Source organism: Anabrus simplex, chromosome 1, assembly GCF_040414725.1.
Source record: "Anabrus simplex isolate iqAnaSimp1 chromosome 1, ASM4041472v1, whole genome shotgun sequence".
NCBI classification, from domain to species: Eukaryota; Metazoa; Arthropoda; class Insecta; order Orthoptera; family Tettigoniidae; genus Anabrus; species Anabrus simplex.
This window is the reverse complement of record NC_090265.1, coordinates 642,861,736-642,883,523: the sequence shown is the minus strand read 5'-3', so window position 1 is coordinate 642,883,523 and position 21,788 is coordinate 642,861,736. Positions and strand designations below refer to the sequence as shown.

The window sequence follows — 21,788 nt, the reverse complement described above, 5'->3', positions numbered from 1 at the left end:
CACCTTTGCTTCTATGGTGGTTCGTAGCGCGTGGTGTTGTATGCTTTATGTAGGCCTATATTGAGAGATATGTATTGAGACGAACACCCATACTCCGACGCGTTTACAGTCACAAAACCTGGCCGGGAATTAATCTGGGACTCTCTGAACCGAATGCCATTACGATCATCATTTAGCTAAGGAGCCGGACTACAGAACCGCGAGAATACAGAGCCATAATTCTCATCCGTAGAAGTTCGAATCCAATTCAGAGACCAAATCAAAACCAATTGACAACAGCCCCGAAGGACCAAGTGACCGCTGCTCAGCCCGAAGGCCTGCATATTACGAGGCGTCTTGTGCTCGGTAAAGTGAATCACCTCGGCCGTTATTCTTGGCTTTCTACCCCAGAGTCCCTATCTCAACGTCAGACTGCTCCTCATATGTAATATCGTAGGCTAGTGGACCACGAACCAGCCCTCAGATCCAGGTAAAATCTGATCCAGCCGGGAATCGAAACCGAGGCCTCCGGGTAAGAGGCAGGCTCACTGCCTCTACACAGCGGGGCCTGCAATTAAGAAACAATCATGTAAACAAACGTTATTTCAAGTATATACTGTACACTGTCAAACACCTTTTTTCTTTATTTCAGTGCGAAATTGTTTCCAAATTCGAACAAAGATAATGAAAATATTAATTTTTAAATCACCCGAAGCGGTCAAAGCCACTAAGACGCCCGACTTTCCTCTCCTTACTTCCGTCTAGTGACCCCCTTCACCTCTCTCCTTCGTGACAGAAGTTCTTACAGCGAGCGAGTTGGCCGTGCGGTTAGGAGCGTGCGGCTGTGAGCTTGCATCCGGGAGATAGGGGGTTCGAATCCCAATGTCGGCAGCCCTGAAGATGGTTTTCCATGGTTTCCCATTTTCACACCAGCCAAATGCTGGGCTGTACCTTAATTAAGGCCGCGGCCGCTTCCGTCCCACTCCTGACCTTTTCCTATCCTATCGTTGCCGTAAAACATATCGGTGTCTCTGCGACGTAAAGCAAACTGTCAAGAAAAAAACGAACGGGGTTTCCGATCGACTGTCGTTTTTACTTAGTTAAAGCACCTTTTTACTGTCAGGAAAAGCCCTTAACTAATACGTTTCATCTAATCAAGAGTTCAACAGTTTTATCGCTTCTTGGTCAATAATCTGGCCTAAATGGCCTAAGCCCCCAAAACTAACAGACAGTAACATTACTGTGACTTACTATTGTTAACTGAACTGTGCGGTCGGCAGATGCAGAGTGGGTCTCGTCCCAGAAGTGGCCACGGCTGGTCCGTGGTCCGACAGCTCCGCACTCCGACCGGCCAACCGAGCAGAGGAGGGGTGGCCACGGCTCTACACCTCTGTATTCGGGAGATGGAGACGGGCGGGCCCCGTCGTCGGCTGTCCTGAGAATGGCTTTCCGAGGTTTTCCATTCTCTTGCACTAAGGTGAATGCCGGGACAGTTGCTGGTATAGGCCACGGCCGCCAACTTTCTCCGCAGATCTCCTTCTCCGTTACAAATCTCCTGGCCTGAGAGACGGCGTCACCGTCTAAGAGGCCCACTTCATAGTAGTGAGCTGTGTTCGGTTTCACTTGAAGTCACTAATCTCCGCTAAAAGTCAGTAACTGCTGAAGGGATTATGACGCTTCGTTTCCTCCACCACTGAGCTGTCAAAGACTAATTTTCTTCAGCTTGTCTCAGTTCAATGAATGAATGAATGAATGAATGAATGAATGAATGAATGAATGAATCAATCAATCAATCAATCAATCAATCAATCAATCAATCAATCAATCATCAAAGATCTGTATTTCGAGCTGTCGCCCAGGTGGCAGATTCCCTATCAGTTGTTTACCTAGCTTTTTTTTAAACGTTTTCAAAGAACTTGGAAATTTATCGAACATTTCTCTTGATAATTTATTCCAGCCCCTTCCTCCTCGTCTTTTAAATGAATATTTGCCCCGATTTGTCCTCTTGAATTCCAACATTATCTTTATATTATGATCTTTCCTACATTTAAAAGCTCCAATCGGGCTTATTCTTCTACTAATGTCACTCTAAGCCATCTCTCCACTGACAGTTCGAAACATACCATGTAGTCGAGTATCTCATCTCCTTACTGCCAAGTCTTCCCAGCCCAAAGCTTGCAACATTTTCGACACACTACTCTTTTGTCAGAAATCATTCAGAACAAAACGTGCTGCTTTCCTTTGGATCTGTCTCAATTCTCGTATCAAATAGTCCTGGTGTGGGTCCCATACACCGGAACCATACCCTAATCGGAGTCTTACTAGAGACTTAATACGCCCTCTCTTTTACATTTTTACTACAACCCCTATATACCCTCAACTATGTGAAGAGATCTGTAACCGTTCTTAACAACCTCGTTAATATGATTACACCAATGAAGAGCATTCCTTTTATTAATACCTAGGTTTCCGATGAGGTGCTACCACCCCATCAAAACAGTAATTAAAACTGAGAGGACTTTTCCTCTTGACGAAACGTTCATGTGTACCAGCACACCAATGTCCGCTGTCTACCTGACATGGTCGAGGTCGCTTACAAGCGTGCAACTCATTTACTATTCTATACAATACAGTATAACATTATCCGCAAATAGCCTTATTTGTGATTCCAGTTCTATACTCTAATTGTTTACATATACTGCATATAAGAATACATACAGGTCCACTAATACTGCCCTACGAGAAGCCCCCCTCCCCGACTCTTAATCACTAGAGTATCAGATAACACCTCACCTAAACTAATTCTATGACTTCTGTTTTCTAGAAATTTAGCCACCCATTCAAACACTCTTTTGTCTAGTCCAGTAGCTTTGCCGGGCGAGTTGGCTGTGCGTTCGCATTCTGGAGTTAGTGGGTTCGAACCCCACTGTCGGCAGCCCTGAAGATGGTTTTCAGTGATTTCCAATTTCCACACCAGGCAAATGCCGGGGCTGTACCTCAATTAAGGCCACGGCCGATTCCTTCCCATTCCTAGGCCTTTCCTCTCCGATCGTCGCCATAAGACCTGTCTGTGTCGATGCGACGTAAAGCAGCTAGCAAAAAAAAAAAAAAAAAGTCCACTAGCCATCATTTTCGTCAGTGATCTCCCATGATCTCCCCTATCAAAAGCCTTGCATTGGTTAAAAGCGATACAGACCATTTGACCTCTTGAATTTAAAATGCCTGCTATATCTTGCTGAAATCCTACAAGTTGAGCCTCACTGGAATAACCGTACTTAAACCCGAACTGCCATCTACCAAACCAGTTAGTAATTTCGCAAGCATGTCTAATATAACCAGAAAGAATGCTTTCCCAGTGCTTACTAACAACATATGTCAAGCTGACTGGCCTGTGCTTAATTATCCACTTTATGTTTTTGTCACACTTTCTCTTGCACCCTGGGGTTACGATTGCAACTCTCCATCCATACGGTATCACTCCTTCGTGCAAACAGTAATAAAATAATTATTTCAGATATGGCACTATAATACTGCCAGGCCGGTAGATGCAGAGTGGGTCCTGGCCCATGGGTGGCCGCGGCTTGTCCGTGGTCCAACAGCTCTGCACTCTGACCGGCCAGTCGAGCAGAGGAGGGGTGGCCACGGCTCTACCGTGGCACTACGCCTCTGCATTCGGGAGACGGGACAGGACTGGACCTCACGGCTGGCCCCTACCGTCGGCTGTCCTGAGAATGGTTTTCCGTGGTTTTCCATTCTCCCGCACCAAGGCGAATACCGGGACAGTTCCTAGTATGCGCCACGGCCGCCAACTCCCTCGCCTTCTCCGTGCATCTCCTTCACCGTTACAAATCTTCCGGCCTGAGAGACGGCGTCACCGTCTAAGAGGTTCGCCTCCCCCTTCAGGGGAGGAATGAAAACATAGTAGTAGTAGTAATACTGCCATATCCACTGATCTCTATACATGGATCGCTGATGGCAGCTCTCCGCTGCAGGAGAAAGTACGCCAAGTTGAGCGCGCGGTTCGCCATGTTGGCGTACCCATCCTAGAGCTCTCCTTATGGGGAAGCAATGATAATATAGTCAATTTTAAATAGCAATTATTGGCGCGTTGGAATAATTAAAAATATAGGGACATGTTCACTCAAAGCATAAGGACATTGGGATCACTGACACGTCGTTCCGAGGTCAGTAAATCTCCGTGATAGCAATAAAAATGAGTGTATAATAACGGCCGACTAATATTAACTTAGGTGCTGAATACATGCAATTAGCGATCGGTAACACAATACGAGTGAAAATCAGTTTCTGGAAACATTGCTGTAAATTGTATACATGTATGTCACGAAATGCATTATGCATTCTTAAAATTATGTACCTATAAACGTAGCTCACTATACAGGCCTAGATTCGACATACCATAATCGGTGCTTGATAATGAATTCCTGTTTCCTGTTTCTATGAAATAACGCGCAGTTTATCAAATTAAAATATAATTGAAGCAAATGTACACATTCATAAAACCAGCAAATATTCAAAACTTGTCAATATATCACATTACCTGCAGCTTAATTTACTATTACAGACCTCTTTAATTAAATTCAGCTACCAAAGCAATATTGGTGGTCATCATCAGAAATATGTAACACCCGTTAAATGAGCCTCAAATACAATAACTAGTATAATGGGATAGCCTAAAACACCCACCACACTTTGCCTTCTCCCACCACTCCAGCGTCTGAAACCCATAATTATTACTGATGTAAATAAGGTCTAGAATTCCTCCAGACTTCATTTTCTAAGATTGTTATAATGTCACGTCAATTATTTCATCAAAACCGTCAGTTTAATTATGACAAATAAATAAAAATATAAGTAAATCTTTACTTGTAGTTAATGTTCAGTAAAATTGAAAACAGTTGGCTATACATTACTTCTAAGGCGTGCAATTTGTCCATTTTTATCTAAACAGTCTTCCTCAACGTGATGGGAGCAGAGAACAGCTGTTTTAGAAGGCTCCCAAGTCTCCCGCCTGATACTCCTAATCCATGATCTTAGATGTTCGGGTTTCGAGAAAGGAAACCTAGAAAAATTGCCATTTTGATCCCAGAATATGCGAAATAAGATACAATAACCTAAAACTCAAAACACTACCCTAGGAAGATTATTATGTACAGTATAAAACTCACCGATGAAATGATTTCTCCTTCTGCTGATCGTTTCTGTTTGTACATCCATAAGCTGAACACTGCGGTATGTTAATACACGGTAGGATGTTTCTTCATTCGGATTTCACATAAATACATGCACATTTAAATTTAATTTTGTAATTTACAAGCAGTGTCCGCCTCTGTGGTGTAGTGGTTAGTGTGATTAGCTGCCACCCCCAGAGGCCCGGCTCTGCCACTGAGTAGAGGGGGGTTCGATTCCCTCCTCAGCCATCCTGGAAGTGGTTTTCCGTGGTTTCCCACTTCTCCTCCAGGCAAATGACGGGATGGTACCTAACTTAAGGCCAAGGCCGCTTCCTTCCCTCTTCCTTGTCTCTATCCCTTCCAAACTTCCCATCCCCCAACAAAGCCACTGTTCAGCATAGCAGGTGAAGCCGCCTGTGCGAGGTACTGGCCATACTCCCCAGTTGTATCCCCGACCGAAAGTCTGAATCTCCAGGACACTGCCCTTGAGGCGGTAGAGGTGGGATCCCTCGCTGAGTCCGAGGGAAAACCAAACCTGGAGGATAAACAGATTACGAACGAACGAATTTACAAGCATACTACAAGGCAACAAACCTAAATTCATAAAATACACTACTATTTCTTTTGAAATAACACAGCACAGAACACCCGTGGAACTACAATCAAGGGGGTTGGCGTCACTGAACTAAGCATAAACAAAGCAAGTCCGCTCCTCGTGGTCTATTCAGCGAGTCTACTACACGGTGCGCTCGCTGCCATCTTACTACGCCAGTCATCTTCTATTCGGCTTACTGCTACCCAAGCCACCAGCCATCCATGTATTGAGATCAGTGGCCATATCCTTAGCCTTTAATGTATTCCCAGAAATCTTATCAATCATAGCTGCCTTCCTAGCTTTCAATTTTTGTATCTTTCTATAATAGCTTTATTTTCGTAGGTAAATTTCAGTAATTCGTTGGTATTAGTCACTTCCTCTATCTAAACATTCTCTTTATATCCAACTACTTTTACATACTGCTCAATGAATACTTCTGCCTTCTGTAAGTCCTCACTAATATTATACACTCCCCTTGTTCATTAATGTTACCTGGAGTCCTTCTTGGAACCTGTTTCTATACATTTCTTCCCATTGCTTCCTAAAATTCATATGACTACGAATTATGTTTGCCATCATGTTACCCTCAGTTGATTTTTTTTTTTTTTTTTTTTTTTTTTGCTAATTTCCTAGTCAATTCATTCAGTGTTTCTCCTTACTCTCGCAACCAGTTTCTTTTTAATTTGCACCTCCTTCTTAGTCTATTTTCCTCTTATAATATAATGGGTCCTTACAATTTCTTAAACTTTTACAGGTATATACCTGTTTTAACACTCCTTAGCAATTCCTTTAAACTCCTCCCATAGGTCGCTTATTCAGCCAAAATCGGTTATAACAAATATGAAGGGACCACCAGTCACCGGTCATTATGGGCGATAATTCCATGGCTAAATGGTTACTCTGCTGACTTTTGGGCACAGCTTTAATACGGCCCCATCTGACCTGTCAAAGACTATGGTGGTGGTTTTTGTTTTAAGGGGAATAGCTACTACTTGAGGCAACCATCCCATCATTTTTTTTTGCTAGTGGCTTTACGTCGCACCGACACAGATAGGTCTTATGGCGACGATGGGATAGGAAAGGCCTAGGTCTTGGAAGGAAGCGACCGTGCCCTTATTTAAGGTACAGTCCCAGCATTTTCCTGGTGTTAATGGGAAACCACGAAAAACCATCTTCAGGGCTGCCGACAGTGGGATTCGAACCCACTATCACCCAGATGAAGCTCACAGCTGCGCACCCCTAACCGCACGGCCAACTCGCCCGTTCCATCCCATCTTGATGAATCAGAAGGGAAAGTTGAAGAATGATGGTGACATAATCTTTGCACCCAAAACAGTCAGTGTTTCCTCCTCCTGTACGCCGACGACCTGAAAATCCTAAGGCAAGTGTCTACGCCTGATGATTGTCACCAATTGCAGACAGTTCTCAGTTCATGTAATGACTGTTTTACAAAATGGAGTCTTTCTCACAGTATTAAGAAATGTAACGCAATAGCTTTTTAGTTTCTAAAACAAGGAATTAACACTGCCTATACCATCCAGGTAAATACTGCACCCATAACACCAGGGTACAATACACTGCAATCGGCTTCTCAGGTAAGACACCTATACCGCGGTCAGCGAGAAAAACAGTCATGCTGTAAATATGAACACGTTGGTTGACACTATCTCAGAACGCTTGCGCGAAGATATCAAAGTAGTTCGTAAGCCAGTTCATGGCATAATGCGACCCTACACGCGCAATATCCACAATATAATATCTCAGATAATTTCAATTAGAATAATATTCAAGAATCGAGCATTGTCATTAATATAAGCAAGCAATTCAAACTGAAGAATGCCGGGGACACATGCCATCTTGCTTGACCCACCGTTTCATCATCATCATCATCATCATCATCATCATCATCATCATCATTTATCGTTTTCACTTCCCACCGAAAGGGCGGGGCGGGCCCCTTAGATAGCAAAGCGATCGCTCGGGCCAAGAGAGGTGAAGATAACTTAGAGATGGGATAAATGAAAAGGGTGGGTAAGCGATTTGACAGATTGAAGGAGGAAGGGCTACGCTGCTGGTAATGAAAAAGGATGGGCATTAGGCGTGAAGTTTTAAGGAAGATGGGAGAAGTGAAGATTTACACAAGAGTGGACCCACCATGTTGAATTTCTACCTCTATGACATCGTCCGTTTGCGAAAGCTCCACGGAAACTTTACCTTCGTTCACCTCTATTGAGGTGGTGTGAAGCGTGGTAAACGGATATGTTGCACATTAATGAGGCTCTGGTGAGTGTGACAGCTGAAATGTGTCGTGCCTTTTATCACGTGGTGGCGGAAGAGATGAGATTCTAGGACTCGGTCTGTGCGATATGACTGTCGATCGGCTTGTCCTAGTGTAGTTACCTTGATTAATCCGAATAATACGAGCAGCAGTGAGAAATAGGAGAGAGAGAGAGGGATCCGACTTGGAAGGAGTTCGTTCTAGAAATTAGGAAAGGTACTTTTTCAATTTTCGTCCGCCTGTGAGGTGTAGTGTTTAGTGTGATTAGCTGCCACCCCCGGAGGCCCGAGTTTGATTCCCAGCTCTGGCACGAAATTTGAAAAGTGGTACGAGGGCTGGAACGGGGTCCACTCAGCCTCGAGAGGTCAACTGAGTAGAGGTGGGTTCGATTCCCACCTCAGCCATCCTGGAAGTGGTTTTCCGTAGTTTCCCACTTCTCCTCCAGGCAAATGCCGGGATGGTACCTAACTTAAGGCCACGGCCGCTTCCTTCCCACTTCCTTGTCTATCCCTTCCAATCTTCCTATCCTCCAGCCAGGCCCCTGTTCAGTATAGCAGGTGAGGCCGCCTGGGCGAAGTACTGGTCATCCTCCCCAGTTGTATCCGCCGACTCAGAGTCTGAAGCTCCACGACACTGCCCTTGAGGCGGTAGAGGTGGGATACCTCGCTGAGTCCGTGGGAAAAACCGAACCTGGAGGGTAAACAGATTACGAACGAACGAACTTTTTCAATTTTCTTTAATATTGCATTTTCTAAACTATATTTCAATTTAATTTTATTGAAATATTAAATAAGATATTAAAAGTGTGAATTTTTCCTTAGGGGCTGCTTGGCCGAGGCGGTAAATGCGTTCTCGGTTCGCCCGGAAGGACGTAGGTTCGAATCCCTGTCGTAATTTTTTCTAGAAACGAGATTTCCACTTACGGAGGTGCATATGGCCCTGAGGTTCACTCAGCCTACACCAAAAATGAGTACCAGGTTAATTCCTGGGGGCAAAGGCGGCCTGGCGTAGAGCTAACCACTCTACCCCATCACGTGCCGAGGTTAACAATTGTGGAAGCCTTTACCTTCCACTCCTCCAAGGGCCTTGAAGGCCTGTACGGAGGTGACTTTGTCTTTGTCTTGAATTTTTCCTTATATGTGCTTCTGTGAATGACTTATTACACATTTACATTTTGGACATAAAATTCAAATCCGTCAACCTTCCGTAATTTATTTCTTTTCTGTGATGTTAAATATCCAGGTGTGATAAGCCATTCGCTTGTTGTTTATTCCTCGCGTACAAGAATATAATATGCTTCGTAATTCATATCATCATTGCATTTTATCTACTTGATGATATCAGTAGCATCCGGCAACAGTCTGGTGTAATCACGGCAATCAGGTGACGTAATGACAGCTCCTGGACAAGCACACGTGGCTCTTGCCATGTGCTGGGAAGTAGCCCGGCCGTTCTCCAATCAACGTGAAGACCGCGGATGGATACACGATGTTCTTTGTTTACATCAGTTTCGGTTTACTCCATGATTTTTTTTTTTTTTTTTTTTTTTTTTTTGGGAGGTGGGGAGCGAGCAGATGGTAAGTCCCAGGGCGAAAATTGTGCCCCTTTACTCATGTTTCCGAAGGATACCCGATGAGTCGGAAGATCTCTGTTCTTCTACACTGGCGGGGGACAAAACAATCTGTCGTGGAGGTGATAATTACCCACAGTCAGAGCTGAAACCCCCTCTTCGCTAATAATTTGGAAAAATATTAATAATTATTATTTAGTGTGGGTGAGGGGAGGCCAAGCTTCTTAACAAACGGCCCCTTTCAGGGTCAAATTTTGATTTTATTTAGAGAGAGAGAGAGATGGTGCAACTTGGAATAGTCCGAAATATTACTCAGACCAGGTCATAAGTGAGCCAACGGCAACGATGTTTGAGCCGAGTTTGGGGAGTAAGATGCCCGGTACGGTTGACTGGGTTTGCAGGATTCTACACTTGGTCATCTTAACTAACATTTTTACCTGAGTTCTAAGAGTCGGAATGCGAAGCTCGCATCGTGTCCGTCTGTTAGATCTCAGGGTGGGGGCTCTTATCATCTTCCGCAATAATTTGTTTTGAATATTTCTAATTTTGAAAAGGGAGTTTTCGGGATATAGCACCAGGCCTCACACCCATACAGCAGCATGGGCCTAATACATGCTTGATAAACACTTCTCTTGATGGTAGAAGAGATATATTTATTATGAAGCAGAGGTTTTAGGGCAGCCACGCGAGCTGATGTTCGTTGCAGGGCCTGTTCGATATTCCTACTCCATGTGAGAATTTTGTCCATTTTTAGGCCGAGTCGCAAGTTCATTGTTCATGATGTATGATGAACACTGTTTTTGAACTACACAACTCACTTCAACATCATCTTCAAAACTTCCTGTGAATCTTTTTTCCTTGCTTTGTAATGATATTTATTCTCACAGTAAGCCTGCTGTATGACAAAGTATCTTACATTGATAACTCAGGTAAATAGTACTGGTTATTGAATTCTCCATAGTAAACACAATTCACGGGGGCATGAAACAAGACAGCTCCAGCGGTTGTGTGAATAAATTGAGAGGAGTCCAGTAATACAACCACCGGGCGAGTTGGCCGCGCGCGTAGAGGCGCGCGGCTGTGAGCTTGCATCCGGGAGATAGTAGGTTCGAATCCCACTATCGGCAGCCCTGAAGATGGTTTTCCGTGGTTTCCCATTTTCACACCAGGCAAATGCTGGGGCTGTACCTTAATTAAGGCCACGGCCGCTTCCTTCCAACTCCTAGGCCTCTCCTATCCCATCGTCGCCATAAGACCTATCTGTGTCGGTGCGACGTAAAGCCCCTAGCAAAAAAAAAAAAAAAGTAATACAACCCACATCATTTCCACTTCAATATGTATATGACTTCTTATTCTGACTAGTGTACGTAGATAACCCTTACTTTTTCAACATATACACTTAAGAAAATGTAAATTGCAACACCATGAAGGCATTGGTCGTTTGTGTTGATTTTCAAGATATGGAACGATGCCATGTAGGCATGTAAACGATCAAAGTTTCAGACCCATTGGATTTTTGCTACAGGTCTCCCCACGTGATTGGTCGCGGAGGAATCAACTCCAGTATACGGACTCTGGTGTAGCCTAGTTGACTTGCAGTCTGTGCAGTGAAGTGTTCCCCGTCAAACATGCCTCGACGACAGAGAAGAACACGCTATCAACAACTGTCGCCGTTTGTGAGGGCTCGGATAATTGGGCTGTGTGAGGCTGGATTATCGCTAAGGACTGTCGCTGCACGTGTTGGCCGACAGGCATCTACGGTATAACGTGTATGGCAGCAGTGGTCAAATGAAGGTACCCACACTCGTGAACCTGGCACAGGCCCAGCGCGACAGACAACTATGAGAGAGGATCGCCGCATCATTCGGATGGCCCGGATGGAACCCCATGCAACAGCAGCACAAATTCGAGCAGCTGTGGCACCCCACGTTACACAACAAACAGTTGGTAATCGCCTGCGTGCAGCTGGCTTACTAGTCCGTGTCCGTGCAGAAGGTGTTCCATTGACCCCACAACAGCGACGTGTAAGGCTGGCCTGGTGTCGAGAAAGATCGACGTGGGTCGACGAATGGCATAGGGTCGTCTTTAGTGATGAATCGCTTTTCTGTCTTGCCCGCAGTGATCGCCGCAATCGTGTGCACCGACGTACCGAGGAGAGGGGCCGCCCAGATCTTATTGTCGAGAGGCACACAGGGTCAACACCAAGCATTATGGTCTGGGGAGCTATTGGCTTTAATGTGAAATCACAATTAGTGCTTGTTGAGGGCACTATGACAGCTCGACAGTACGTTGATAGGGTACTCAATCCAGTGGTTGTCCCTATGATGGCGAACATTGCTAATGGGATGTTTCAACAGGACAATGCCCGGACTCACACTGCACGCATCTCCTGTGAAGCTCTCCGCGACATCACAACCTTAGAATAGCCCGCCAGATCCCCGGACCTCAGTCCTATTGGGCATGTGTGGGACATGATGGGTCGACAACTGGCCGACCGTCCTCAGCCGCCCACAACTCTGGAACAACTGACCCGTGCAGTGCAGCAAGCATGGGCCACAATTCCTCAGGAAGCGATCCACAGCCTTATTGACTCCATGCCTCGACGAATTCATCAATGTATTGCAGCTCGTGGTGGGCACATCCTGTATTGATTGTTGTCCAAACTTGCGGTCAGAGTGACTTGAAAGTATAATAATCGAATCACAACCGAACACTCGTCCTGCACGTTCAATTGCAGCAATGTAGCACCACTCCTTCTTGGTGTTGCAATTTCCATTTTCTTCAGTGTAATTATTTCATGAAGTTTTTTATATCTCCTGAAAATTTTTATATTTTGGAGCTGTCTGGTTTTTGCGCCGGGCTCTTCAATTTACTATTGATATTTAATATTGTTGTTTATACCTATTGTTATCTTATTATACTTATTTAAATTTGTTATATTATTAGTGTTAAATGACCCTCCATCGGCTCCATCTAATGATTAAATAAATGGATAAATAAATCATCCCTCATGGTCTGGTACCTTGACGTGGTGGGGAGGCTTGCTTGCCTCAGTGATCCCAAGAGCGATGCCGGCGGGAGCTTCGGCTCCTGGCAGTGTCACCCTTGCCGGTAAGGTCGAGGGTGACGGGCCAGACTAAATGACAGACCTTCAGCTGTACGTCCTGAAGGAAGAAAATCTTTGTCTCAGGGATTAGGGAATGAGAACACCATCAGTCCTGAAGTCGCAGCATGAAAGGGCAGAGGTCAAAAGAGGGCAGCCCCCTCACTGCCCTATAGGCACTGTGGGCCCATATTTCACATGCCCGAAATAACTTCCATGAAAAGTCGAAACGAGAGAGATACCGGACTGCTGAACCCGATGGCAACGTGGCGAGGAAAAAGGATTATGAGATTTGGAACATGGAACATACGAGGAATAGCTGGAAAGGAGAATGAACTAGTGGCAGAATTCGAGAGAGCAAGACTTGTAGTGCTGGCACTGACAGAGGCAAAAAGGAAAGGTCAAGGGGTGGATACAATGGTGAACGATCATGTATTCATTTATAGTGGAGTTAGCATCAGACTAAGGGCCAAATCAGGAGTAACACTACTAGTCCACAAGAACTTCTGAAACAAGATTCAAGAATGGAAATTCCACACGGTCAGGATTCTAACGGTCAGCATACGATTAGATCCTGAGATAGAGCTGATGACGTTTATTGTGGTTTACGGAGTGAACGACGATGTAAGAAAGGAGGAAAAGGATAGGTTCCACGAAGAGCTCCAGAATGTGGTGGATGACACTCGAGGGGAAATAATTGTATTAGGAGATCTCAACGGCAGAGTCGGAAACCAGCCAGAGGGAAGTGGCGGAGCTGTTGGCCGGCATGGTGAACACGTGGTTAACAAGAATTGTAAGAGTATTGTTGATTTCTGCGTTGCCAATAATCTCGTCGCAGTGAACACCATGTTCCCACATAAGATGATACATATGTACACGAGGGAGGAACCCAGCCGAGATGAGCGCTCCATCATAGATTATGTGTTAGCGAAGAGAGATCACCTCCAGAAGGTGACAGATTGTCGAGTATACCGTGGCTACGAAATAGGAAGTGACCATTTTCTCTTGATAACAACAATGGAAACAACAGCAAAGGTAAATAGGAAACAGCCTAAGAACAAGAGAACAAGGAGGTACAGGAACAGTTCACACAGGAAGTGGAGGGGGAGTGTCAGCGGATAGAGGAGAGGATCAAGGAAATGGACCTGGAGGGAAAGTGGAACATGTTCAAGAAGATAATATTAGAAGCGGCAAGTAAAGTATGTGGGACAACAAAGGTGGGGGATTACAAGAAAAGGACAAGCTGGTGGAATGATGACATCAAGGAAGAAGTAAGAAAGAAAAAGGAAATATGGAAGAAATACTTAAGAAGCAAGGATGCTGAGGACCATGCGATGTATAAGGAACAAAGAAGAAAGGTTAAAGACCTAGTGAAAATAGGGAAAAGACAGTCTTGGGAAGAATTCGGACAAAGAATGGAGAAAAATTATAAAGAGAACCAGAAGCTGTTCTATAGAGCACTGAAAAACATGAGGAGAAACAATGCCCTCTAAAGTTTATAAAATATAAGGAAGGGAAAAAAATTAAGAAATAATGGAGAGATGGAAATAATATTTTAATGAATTACTGAATGGAAATGAGAATGAAGACAGCCAATGGTCAAGTGAGGAAAGAGAGGAGACGGGGAGAGAAGGAGAACAAGAAGGACTTAAGGATAAATGAAGTGCAGTTGGCTATTAAACAACTCAAGAATGAGAAGGTCCACGGGCATGATGGAAACGCCCCAGAAATGGTTACGAACTTGGGAAAGAAAGCAGAAGACTTTCTAGTCAAGATTATGGTGGAGGCCTGGAGAACAAAAAAGGTACCTAGGAATTGGGTGGTAGCAGTCATCATCCCCATCTTTAAGAAAGGAGACAATCGAGAATGCAGTAATCATCGTGGCATATCCTTCTTATCAGTGCCTGGGAAGGTCTTCTCAAATATCGTAGAGAGTGGAGACTAGATTAAGAAAGGAGGTAGAGACTAAACTTGAAGAAGCCCAGTGTGGCTTCAGCCCAAATAAAAGCACGCAAGATCTCATATTTACTGTTAGGATGGCCAATGCAAAGCTACTGGAGAAAAACAAGACCCTTCATGCTGCCTTTAGTGACCTGAAACAGGCATTTGACAGAATCCCGAGGTCCAAACTCTGGAAAGTCCTAAAGGAGTATGGAGTTAGCAAGTCACTTTGCAGTTCAATCACGAGTCTGTATAAGAACTGTCGGAATTACGTGCGGACAGGAAATGTGAGGTCAGCAGAGTTCACTACGAGACAAGGAGTCCGGCAAGGCTGCAGTCTTAGCCCTCTTCTTTTCATCGTGTACCCTGACTAAATTATGAAGCTGTGTCATGAGAGAATCAAGAAATTGACGATCAGAAATTACCTCATGCGGCAAGTACGATTTTCTGACCTGGCATTTGCTGATGACCTGATTGTCGTTGCCTCCAGCGAATAAAACCTACAGCACAACATCAATGTATGGGTGGAAGAGCTTAAGGAAAACGGTATGGAGATGAATGCGGACAAGACAAAGACTATGGTTATCAGCAGGAATGAGGAGAGACACTGTATGATGGTCGATAGTAAACCATTACAGCAAGTCACCAAGTTCATGTATCTTGGCTCAATCATCAGCTCAGACGGGAGGATGGAGGAGGAAATAACAGAAAGAATAGGAACAGCAGGGCGCTTGTTTAATGCCATCCGAACAAACTTCCTCAACACGAAGGAGATCTCAAAGGGCACAAAGTTAGCCGTTTACAAATCCACCTTTGTACCCACATTGACCTATGGCTGCGAATCCTGGGCGCTAACAGAAAGAACCAAGAGCAGAATCCAGACGGCAGAGATGAGATACCTACGGAAAGTAGAGGACAAAACCATGAGAAACAAGATCAGGAATACAGCCATCCGGAAAGTATTGAATATGAAGCCACTGGAGAAAACCATCCATGAATATCAGCTGAGATGGTTTGGCCATGTCCACCGAATGTCGACAGACCGCTTGCCGAGGTTAACGAGGGAGGTGAGAGTGGAAGGAAGGAAGGCAGCCTCGAGGAAGACCACGGAAGACATGGGAGGAGGGGATTAGAGAAGCACTGCAAGAGAGGGGACTCTCTGTACGAGAGTCCGTTACCAGGAGATAGGAGTAGATGGAAATCTCTCGTATCCTCGACACCTCATGGTACAACAGGACCGATTTAATTAATTAAGTAAGTAAGTAAGTAAGTAAGTAAGTAAGTAAGTAAGTAAGTAAGTAAGTAAGTAAGTAAGTAAGTAAGGAAGGAAGGAAGGAAGGAAGGAAGGAAAAGTGTCTCGAAGAGTGTGATAACGAAGGACTGTCTATAAAGTAAGGACACTCAGCGCTACGTACCCGATAGTCGCTATGCGAACAGAGAAATACGTAGCTTCCTTTGTTGACATGTGACTGCCCACACAGAGTTTCGTACGCTACGTTGGTTCTGTTCGCTACGTCAGCTGCGTCGCGGAGTGTATACTTGAAAAACGTCGCGCTGGATGGGCATGCGCACTGGACTATAAAGCTGCGGGGTGCCATTGCGCGCCTATTCCTCGTCAGACATTTATCGCTCTACTTATAACTCGTTTTATTACTTCTCATTCAACGCAGTATTCGCTTATTTAAAAATGTCTCTTGAGCAGCTAATTGAAGAAGTAAGGAAGTATCCATGCTTGTGGAATAAAACACTACAAGAATACCGCAACCAGAATATGCGGGATAAAGCCTGGGACATGATTTCTACAGAATTGGATAAACCAGGTAATTTTCGCACATTGTTACTTTGTGTACTTTACAACATACAACTTATTTGAACATATTTCTACCAATTCCATTCAAAGAATATCATTTAAAGTTGGGGAATATCGGACGCGGAGGCTATTTCGGACAGGAACGCTACTTTTCCTATTTCAAATCGGCAGCGGCTACTTCTTCCCTGTTTTTTGTGCCTACTTTTAAAACATTAGCCCATGGTCGTACAGTCAGTGGCGGCGATAAGAGGCCCGCAGAACCCTCGGGGCGTTTTTTTTTTTTAACTTGTTACGGGCCCATGACTGTTTCTTAATTCAGTAGCTGAACAGTGACTTTACATGTTGATAAAGCTACAGCACACACCACAGTGTCATTTGTATTATAGAGGGTTATTGCAATCTTAGACCGTCGTAATACAGAGCTTCTTTCATCAGTAGGTGTACGGTAGTTATTTCTGAAAGAATGTAGGTTTCCCAACCTGTTCCAATAATAACCATCCCTTGCTGCCACTCACAACAATCAACAAGGCTTTTGAAGTAATTAGCCAGTTCTGAGAACGTAGTAGTTAGCGAACATGCGATAACAAAGAGATCGTCCTCATCTAACCTCCAAATACTGAAGACTCGAGCCTGTTTATAACTCTCGGCAGTCAGTGTAGCTAAGTAGGCTTACGATGGACGGTTGAGTTGTAAATAGTAGTAAATTATGTGGTACTAGGAACGAGATTATTTCTTAATATTGTGACGGTTAGCGTGTTTGTTTTTGTTTTTTTTGTTTTTTTTGCTAGTTACTTTACGTCGCACCGGCACAGATAGGTCTTATGGCGACGATGGGACAGGGAAGGGCCAGGAGTGGGAAGGAAGCGGCCGTGGCCTTAATTAAGGTACAGCCCCAGCATTTGCCTGGTGTGAAAATGGGAAACCACGGAAAACCATTTTCATGGCTGCCGACAGTGGGGTTCGAACCTACTATCTCCCGAATACTGGATACTGGCCGCACTTAAGCGACTGCAGCTATCGAGCTCGGTTTAGCGTGTTTTGGATACTATAACTGGAATATTCATTTCTTGTGTGTGTGTGTGTGTGTGTGTGTGTGTGTGTTCGCACCATATAATTGTATTCTTTCGGATTTGAAAACTAAATTATTATTATTATTATTATTATTATTATTATTATTATCATCGTCGTTGCTGTTGATTTTAATAACATACAACCTTATACTACGAAATAAAGTTGAAACTTTCCTTCTCAGGAAACGAGAAGCTTGGAAGGGGGAGGACGAGCTTCTTAGCGCCGCTTTCGGCGTACGGTACACTGTTGTCTTGTGCATGCCCTAGTGTTGTGTAGTAATGTTACAAATATCTCATTGCTGCTAGTCTTTATTGTCGTATAAAGAGCTTTCATTGCCAGGATATTCCTGCTTCACCACTCCGATGTTCTGAGTGAGAGCAACGAAAGACAGAGTGCTGAAGGCACTCACGAGATGGTGAGCGGCTCACTCATCAGTACCCTTTGCTTTATGTATGCTTCCTTGGCCGTTGCGATCCAGCTCTTCACCTCATCCAAACAATATACATCACTTCTGATTGTGTTTCCTAATGAATGCAGGTACTTGTTCTTTCTTCACTTGAGAAAACTATCCTTGCTGTTACAACATTTTTCTTACTCATGATCATTACCTTAATATAATGTAAGGTAAAGGAAAGCCAGCTACATTTTTATCTGGAGGAAATCCCATGCTGTGTCGTGTTGGCAAACACAATTCCATCACTAACTCTGCCATATTACATCTTTAGCATTTTGTATTAGCATCAATTAATCCCAGTAACACAACGAAACGATATCTTCTGTAGTTGAAAAATTCTGACTCTCTTAACGAAGGAGCTGTAATACATATATGTTTGCCATCGATGGCTGCGACACAGTGAGTAAACTTCCACTTTTCTCGGTAAACACTCTCAGATACTCTCAAAATCGCTTTTTTTGGCTTAGACATGACTATAGGTTGCACACTTTTCCAAATAGCTTCACAGACACTTTCAACAATTTCACTAACTGTAGACCTGCCCACGCGATAGGTGAAAGCCATGGATCGGAACGAATTCCCAATTGCTAGGTACCTGAAATCAAGCAAATATATTATCATAATTATTAGTTGTAGGGCTAGTTTATTAGTATGAAGTACTCTACTATATGCATCACGATTTGTCATGGCCTTTGTTTGTAGTGGAATATTTGAAAGCTGAATGGAAGAAACTGCAGGACAGTCACAGACAAGCTATGTTAAGAAGAAAAACAAGAAGTGGTCAGAGTGCTAATAAAATGAAACCATGGAAGTACGAGGCGCTAATGTCTTTCCTGCTGTCTGAGCTAATTCCACGGTTGTAAGTTCATTTTTTTATGTTAAGCTATGCGTATTTTGATAACCAACTTACAATTTTTTAATTACCGTATTGTATAGCCTATACGTATGTTGTGTTGTCTTCCTTCGCAGAACTGAATCCAATAGTGACTCAGCTGAGGGAACTCAGGAACGTGAGTCAGTCGAGGGACTCGTGATAGGTGGTGAAAATGAAGACGAGGAAGAAGTAAGAAGAGGCTCAGTGTTTCAGAACAGAAGAGGCAGTAGCAAGTGTAGGAAAAGAATTGACAATGAACGCGATGTTGACAAAGTAATTACATTTCTGCAAGACAAGCAAGTGAATAAAAGCAAACCCGGTGAACTTGATTACTTTTTCGCTAGTGCGTGTGAAAGCACCGAACACCTTCCTCGTCGTTTGCAACTCAAGGTAAAGCACGAAGTAATGCAGACAATTTTAAATGCAGAGATGAAATGCTTGGACAATGAGTTATCAAACACAAGTCTCACACCCTCAACTTCATTCCGGCGTACTCCTTCCCCTCCTGTCAGCCACTCTTCATTAACAGTTCGCGCGCACGAAAACGCTAATCAATCAAGTGGAAGTGCAGGAAGAGAAAAAAATTTCCCCTTGATGACAATGTGACAGTCCCATTTATGCAGTTTTCGATGGTATAACACAATATACTATGTACTGAAGTTCAGGTAAAAAAAATACCATCATTATTTAATTTAATTTCCGGGTTGAACCGTGTATTAGTTGTCTGTACATTACGTACAGTTTGCCGACGTTTCGAATACATTGCAGTATTCTTTGTCAAGGCGACTGAAATATCCCTACTCGATCCGAGGTAATCGGTCTCCCAGGCAGCAATTTATGCCATACTTTTTGGTTCCACGTGAAATTAGGACGGGAAATATTGAAATTTTCAAAACGAGATTTTTCACACATGTTTGGCAAGGTTTTCTTCAAACTGAAATCCACTGTATATGTTATAAGCATAATATCTGTATCCTGTAGTATAATATTTTTTACAGGTTAGCGTATTAGGCATCTCACCCCGAAGACTGGGGTAAGATGGCAAAATAAATTTGATACAAATATATGAATGTTACCAATTTTACTATGTGATTTATTGTCAAACTAGCAAATGTACCCGTGCTTCGCTACGGTATTCTACATTGTATTCGAATATCGAAGTAAATTCTGTACATGCAGTAAATGAGATTGTTTTAAAATTGCACGTCTCTTAGCGTTATCCGAGAAACAGCATGGGGAGATCCCCATACGCTGTTTCCAATGTAAAGTGTTTGTTACGGATTTGTGATATAACGGCAGGCTCACTTGCCTACTGCCATTCACAATCGAGTTGGGAAGTTTACATTATAAATGCAGGCCCCATTGCCTACTGCGCGGTCACAATCGATTTGCGGAGTTTTCGTCACAATGGCAGCCCCTCTTTCCTACTTTCAAACAGATAACAGTTGAGGAGTTTTTATTATAATGGTAGGCTACTACCCTACTATCAGTCGAAAGTGAGTTGTGCAGTTATCATTATAATGTCAGGTCCCTATTCCTACTGCCAGCCAGCTTACTGCCAGTCACACAGAGTTGGTGAGTTTCCATCAAAATAGCAGGCCACTATGCCTAATGCCAGTCACATTTTAGATGAGGACATTTGTTTATAATGGCGGGCACCCTTGCCTACAGCCAAACACAATCGGGTAGGGGAGTTTTAAACAAAACTGCATGCTCCCTTGCCTTCTGCAAGTCGAATCGAGAAGTGAAGTAATCAGTACAATGGTATGCCTTCCTTACTAATGCCAGTTACACAGGAGTTGGAGAAGGACCCAATTCCCACTACCATCGAAGTCTATGTGGGGACTACTGATTACAATAGCAGACACACCCTTTCTCGGTCGCTACAAATCGACATCAGTGAATATATATAGATCGACATACGAAAGTATATGCGTGTTTACAATATTGCAGACTTTCTTTTACAGATTAACTGCTGCTAAACGTACGTCATATCGGCAAAGGATTATACCATAAGACACCAGAGTCAGTGGCCTAAATGGCTGGTCCTATGATATCTCATCTATTCTTGGGTCAGAGTGAGTTAGAAACGTTGAACAGGGTAAAGTTTTTGTAAGATTATATCACATTGCATTACTTTTCGGATAATTATGTGACAGCTACATACAGTACATAGCATTAGACTCACATATGGCTACTGGGTGGCCAATTTTCGTGAAGAGTTTGGTGATTCTACATTTCCCATAAGTGATTGAAAGTATGAATTATGCATGTGAAAAGTCCAAATTCACTTAACATCGATTAATAGAGAAAAATCAAACGTAAAGGGGATACAGATACGACAAAAGTCATAAGACCAAGGTTGTAGATCATTCCAAATTGAACTGAGATTGTGCAATCCGTTATGTGATAGGACTTCCCGAAGGTCTGCACCACCATTAAAATTGCCTCCATATTTCGATATTCTTCGGGGATATAAAGTGAAACATTTAAAGATCTTGGAAATTTTCCGTCCGTTACAGGCTAAAACGTATAATTTTGTCAAATTTCAATTTTCTTTTTCGTCTGGCAGATTATTCCGCAATCTGGATTTTGGGCGAGGAGGGTAAAAATTAGGACTTTCAGGAAACTAAACCCAAAAAAATATGCAGATGGTCATTATTACCACTTGAACGGAAAGCTGTACGAAAATTTCGCCAAAATAGTCAATGTAGAGGCACACAGTCGTTACGATTTTATTTATATAGATAAGGAATCTGCTCTACCTTTTGGGCTACGTCCGCTGGACTTAACCTGCAAAACTGACCATTCATGATATCTCCCTTATTAATCCTCCTGACGAAAATATGCACATGGAAAAAAAAGGTTTAGAGATGGAATTCCATCACGTTTGGTCGATTTCCAGTCAGGCTGGTCTTGTACTG

General features: G+C 43.5%; 1 protein-coding gene across 1 annotated transcript; it reads left to right on the top strand.

Annotated features, from left to right (window-relative positions):
- The first annotated feature begins 16,342 nt into the window (after positions 1-16,342).
- LOC136884894 (uncharacterized) lies at positions 16,343-19,470 on the top strand. The gene is made up of 3 exons (XM_067157234.2): positions 16,343-16,475; positions 18,693-18,849; positions 18,960-19,470. Exons 1-3 carry the CDS (start codon positions 16,343-16,345, stop codon positions 19,468-19,470), a joined length of 801 nt encoding a protein of 266 aa, XP_067013335.2.
- Positions 19,471-21,788: the final 2,318 nt, after the last annotated feature.